Source organism: Pezoporus occidentalis, unplaced genomic scaffold (genome assembly GCF_034315485.1).
Source record: "Pezoporus occidentalis ecotype Australia unplaced genomic scaffold, CSIRO_AGI_Poc_V1 ctg1031, whole genome shotgun sequence".
Taxonomy (NCBI): Eukaryota; Metazoa; Chordata; class Aves; order Psittaciformes; family Psittacidae; genus Pezoporus; species Pezoporus occidentalis.
The window spans coordinates 24,154-29,552 of NW_026912814.1; the positions used below are offsets into that span (position 1 = coordinate 24,154).

The following is a 5,399-nucleotide window of genomic DNA, read 5'->3' on the forward strand; positions in this document are numbered from 1 at the left end:
TATGGACCCTATGGGACCCAATGGCACCCAATGGGACCCTATGGGACCCTATGGGACCCTATGGGACCCTATGGGACCCAATGGCACCCAATGGGACCCTATGGGACTCAATGGGACCCAATGGGACCCTATTGAACCCAATGGGACCCAATGGCACCCAATGGGACCCAATGGCACCCAATGGACCCCAATGGGACCCTATGGACCCTATAGGACCCTATGGGACCCAATGGACCCCAATGGGACCCAATGGCACCCAATGGGACCCTATGGGACCCTATGGACCCTATGGGACCCTATGGGACCCTATTGACCCCAATGGGACCCAATGGCACCCAATGGGACCCTATGGGACCCAATGGGAACCTATGGGACCCAATGGGGGGGGGGTCCCAACGCAAAGGGGGGGGCCCCATAGCCGATAAATAGAGCTCAACAATAAAAAAAGGGGGGGGGGATTTTGGGGTCAGAAAGGGGGATTTTGGGTCCAAAAAAAAAGGGGGGGATTTTGGGTCAAAAAAGAGGGGTTTTGGGTCAAAAAAGAGGAGTTTGGGGTCAAAAAAGGGGGGTTTTGGGGTCCAAAAAGGGGGTTTTGGGGTCCAAAAGGGGGTTGGGGGGGGCAAAAAGGGGGGGATTTGGGGTCCCCTTCAGAAATGAGCAAATTTGGAGGGAAAAGGGGAAATTTTGGGGGAAAACGTGAAATTTTGAAGGAAAACCGCGGGATTTGAGAGAAAACCTTCAAATTTTGAGGGAAAAAGGTGGAATTTGAGAAAACTCCTGAATTTTTCATGGAAAATGATGAAATTTCAAGGAAAATCTCCAAATTTTGAGGAAATGCCCCGAATTTTGAGGAAATTGCCAAAAATTTTGAGGGAAACCGCCAAATTTTGATGAAATCCCCCAAAAATTCAAGGAAACAGCAAAATTGCAAGGAAAAGCTCCAATTTTTCACGGAATAACCCAGAATTCTGAGGGAAAAACTTCAAAATTTCAGGAAATCCGAAAAAAACAAGGGGAAAACTTCAAATTTTCAGGAAATCCCCCAAATTTCAAGGAAAACCGCCAAAAGGCCGAGGGAAAAGTCAAAATTTCAAAAAAATCTCCAAATTTTGCGGAAAACCTCCAAAATTTTGAGGAAAAACATCGGAATTCCAAGGAAAACACCAAATTTTGAGGCAAAATCCAAGCATTTCAAGGAAAAATATCAAAATTCTGAGGAAATTTCAGAATTTTGAGGAAACCCTCCAAAATCTGATGGAAAAACCATCAACATTTCAAGGGAAACAGCGGATTTTTGAGGGAAAAAAAACGAAATTTCAAGGAAAACCTGCAACATTTCAAGGAAATCTTCAACTTTTGAGGAAAACCTCCAAGATTTCAAGGAAAACCATCAAAATTTCACTGTAAAAACATCAACATTTCAAGGAAAAGCTTCAAAATTCCAAGGAAATCTCTTTTCCAAGGAAAACCTCCAAAATTTCACGGGGAAACCATCAAAATTTTAAAGAAAACCCTAAATTTTCAAGGAAATCTCAGAATTTTTCACGGGAAAACCATCAAAATTTCAAGGAAATTGTCCTACCTCAGAATTTCCACAGAGAAAAAAAATCTCAGGAACTCTCAGAAGGAAAAAAACCCAAATTTCACGGGAAAACCATCAAAATTTCAAGGAAACCTCCAAATTTCCACAAAAATCTCAGAACTTCGAGGAAACCCTCCAAAATTTCACAAAGCAACTTGAAAATGTCAAGGAAACCCCCAAAATTTCAGGGAAAACCCCAACCTTTTCAAGGAAATCTCCAAATTTTTCAAGGAAATCTCCAAATTCTGATGGAATCTCAAAATTTTGAGGAAAACCCTCCAAAAATCTCACAGGAAAACCATCAAAATTTCCAGAAAAACTCAAAATTTTCACAAAAATCTCAGAATTTTGCAGAAAGCCCCCAAAATTTCTCAGGAAATGCCCCAAATTTCAATGGAATCTCAAAATTTTGAGGAAAACCCTCCAAAATCTCACAGGAAAACCATCAAAATTTCAAAAACCTTCAAAATTTTCACAAAAATCTCAGAATTTTGCAGAAATTCCCCAAAATTTCACGGGCATCGCCCCAAATTTCAATGAAATCTCAAAATTTTGAGGAAAACCCTCCAAAATTTCAAAAACCCTCAAAATTTTCACAAAAATCTCAGAATTTTGCGGAAAACCCCCGAAATTTCACGGGAAACACCCCAAATTTCAATGAAATCTCAACATTTTGAGGCAAACCCTCCAAAATCTCACAGGAAAACCCTCAAAATTTCAGAAAACCCTCGAAATTTTCACAAAAATCTCAGAATTTTGCGGAAATTCCCCCAAATTTCACGGGCAACGCCCCAAATTTCACGGAAATCTCCCAAATTTTGAGGAGAGGACCCCTCTCCCCCCCTTCCCCCCAATTCCCCCCCCCCCACACTTTTCCCCCTCCCATTGACCCCAATGGGACCCCATTGAGCCCAATGGACCCCAACGGAGCCCAATGGGTCCCCATTGAGCCCAATGGGCCCCCGTTGACCCCCAAGTTGTGGGGGGGGCTCCTTCACTTCCTCTTCTTCTTGGGGGGCCCCGGTGGGGGGCGGTGGCTCCCGCGGCGCCCCCCCGGTGCCTTCCTCTTGCGCCCGCGCCCGCGCTCCTCCTCTTCCTCGTACTGGCTCTCGCGGTCGGCTGCAGTGGGGCAGGGGGGTCAGTGGGGGGCGATGGGGGGCAATGGGGGTCAATGGGGGGCAATGGGGGGCAATGGGGGTCAATGGGGGTCAATGGGGGTCAATGGGGGGCAATGGGGGGCAATGGGGGCAATGGGGCGCAATGGGGCATCAATGGGGTCTCATTGACCCCAATGGGTCCCCACTGACCCCCTATGGGCCCCATTGCGCCCTATGGGCCCCATTGACTCCAATGGCCCCATTGACCCCCATTGCCCCCCATTGACCCCAATCCCCCCCATTGATCCCCATTGACCCCCATCCCCCCATTGACCCCCATTGACTCCCATTGCCCCCCATTGACCCCAATGGGTCCCCATTGACCCCCATTGACTCCCATTGACCCCCATTGACTCCCATTGCCCCCCATCACCCCCCATTGCCCCCTATGGGCCCCATTGACCCCAATGGCCCCCCATTGCCCCCCATTGACTCCCATTGCCCCCCATTGCCCCCCATTGCCCCCATTGCCCCCCATGACTCCCATTGCCCCCCATTGCCCCCACTGACCCCAATGGGTCCCCATTGACTCCCATTGCCCCCTATGGGCCCCATTGACCCCCATTGCCCCCCATTGACCCCACTGCCCCCCATTGCCTCCAATGGCCCCCCATTGACCCCAATGGGTCCCCATTGACTCCCATTGACCCCTATCAACCCCCATTACCCCCATTGCCCCCCATCACCCCCCATTGACCCCCCATCACCCCCCATTGCCCCCTATGGGCCCCATTGACTCCCACTGCCCCCCATTGACTCCCATTGACTCCCATTGACTCCCATTGGCCCCATAGCCCCCCATAGCCCCCCATTGCCCCCTATGGGCCCCACCTTTGCGGGCCTCCTCTTCCAGCTCATCCCAGTCTTTGCCGCTCTCCTCTTCGCTGCCCAAGGACTCCTTGGAATACTCTGGGATGGGGGGCAGAAAGGGGGCTGGGGACCCATGGGGACCCATAGGGACCCATAGGGACCCATAGAGACCCATAGAGACCCATAGAGACACATAGAGACCCATAGAGACACATAGAGACCCATAGAGACACATAGAGACCCATAGAGACCCATAGAGACCCATAGAGACCCCATAGAGACCCATAGAGACCCATAGAGACTCATAGAGACCCATAGAGACCCATAGAGACACATAGAGCCCCATAGACACCCACAGATACCACATAGAGACCCCATATAGACCCGATACAGACCCATAGAGCCCCCCAGAGACCCCATAGCGCCCCGTAGAGCCCCATAGACCCCCCACAGAAACCCCATAGACCCCCACAGACCCCCATAGACACCCCATAGACCCCCATAGACACCCCATAGACCCCCATAGACCCCCCACAGACCCCCATAGACCCCCACAGACCCCCACAGACCCCCCATAGACCCCCATAGACACCCCATAGACCCCCATATCCCCCCCATAGACCCCCCATAGACCCCCATAGACACCCCATAGACACCCCATAGACCCCCCATAGACACCCCATAGACACCCATAGACCCCCCATAGACCCCCATAAACCCCCCATAGACCCCCATAGACACCCCATAGACCCCCATAGACCCCCATAGACCCCCATAGACCCCCATAGACACCCCATAGACCCCCATAGACCCCCATAGACACCCCATAGACCCCCATAGCACCCCATAGACCCCCATAGACCCCCATAGACCCCCATAGACACCCCATAGACACCCCATAGACCCCCATATCCCCCCCCATAGACCCCCATATCCCCCCCATAGACCCCCATAGACACCCCATAGACCCCCATAGACACCCCATAGACCCCCCCCATAGACCCCCATAGACCCCCATAGACCCCCATAGACCCCCATAGACCCCCCATAGACCCCCCATAGACCCCCATAGACCCCCATAGACACCCCATAGACACCCCATAGCGCCCCATAGCGCCCGGTACCTGACTCCTCGGCCTCGGAGGAGTAGTCTTCGTCGCTGTCCTCCTCCTCCTCCTCGTAGTCCTCCTCGGAGGGGTTGAAGGTCTCGTCCTCCATCTCCGACTCCGATTCGCCCACGTCGGCGTCGCTGCCCTGGGGGGCGGCCGTGGGGCAGCAATGGGGCGGCAATGGGGCAGCAATGGGGCGGCAATGGGGCGGCAATGGGGCGGCAATGGGGCGGCAATGGGGCAGCAATGGGGCGGCAATGGGGCGGCAGTGGGGCGGCAGTGGGGGAGCAATGGGGCAGCAATGGGGCGGCAATGGGGCAGCAATGGGGCGGCAATGGGGCAGCAATGGGGCGGCAATGGGGCGGCAATGGGGCAGCAATGGGGCAGCAATGGGGCAATGGGGCAGCAATGGGGCAGACGGGGAAGCAATGGGGCAGCAATGGGGCAGCAATGGGGCGGCTATGGGGCAGCAATGGGGCGGCAATGGGGGAGCAGTGGGGCAGCAATGGGGCGGCAATGGGGCAGCAATGGGGCGGCAATGGGGCGGCAATGGGGCAGCAATGGGGCAGCAATGGGGCAGCAATGGGGCGGCAATGGGGTGGCAATGGGGCAGCAATGGGGCAGCAATGGGGCAGCAATGGGGCAGCAATGGGGCAGCAATGGGCAGCAATGGGGAGCAATGGGGCAGCAATGGGGCAGCAATGGGGCAGCAATGGGGGGGCAATGGGGCAGCAATGGGGG

At 53.3% G+C, this 5,399-nt stretch overlaps 1 protein-coding gene across 1 annotated transcript; it reads right to left on the reverse strand.

Moving 5' to 3' along the window:
* Positions 1-2,568: 2,568 nt before the first annotated feature.
* On the reverse strand, positions 2,569-4,804 carry LOC134162773 (FACT complex subunit SPT16-like). The gene is made up of 3 exons (XM_062617003.1): positions 4,674-4,804; positions 3,571-3,648; positions 2,569-2,701 (listed from the first exon to the last, which is right to left on the reverse strand). The coding sequence occupies exons 1-3, from the start codon at positions 4,765-4,767 to the stop codon at positions 2,577-2,579; spliced, it is 297 nt and encodes a 98-aa protein (XP_062472987.1). The 5' UTR covers positions 4,768-4,804; the 3' UTR covers positions 2,569-2,576.
* Between the last annotated feature and the right edge of the window lie 595 nt (positions 4,805-5,399).

What these genes read in the sequence shown, in the direction of transcription:
- LOC134162773 (XM_062617003.1), bottom strand. Translation starts at nt 4,767, where the DNA reads ATGGAGGACGAGACCTTCAACCCCTCCGAGGAGGACTACGAGGAGGAG. An exon ending in CTCCGAGGCCGAGGAGTCAG is followed by an intron (nt 3,649 to 4,673) that starts GTACCGGGCGCT and finishes CCCCCATCCCAG; the next exon opens with AGTATTCCAAGGAGTCCTTG. An exon ending in GGAAGAGGAGGCCCGCAAAG is followed by an intron (nt 2,702 to 3,570) that starts GTGGGGCCCATA and finishes GCCCCACTGCAG; the next exon opens with CCGACCGCGAGAGCCAGTAC.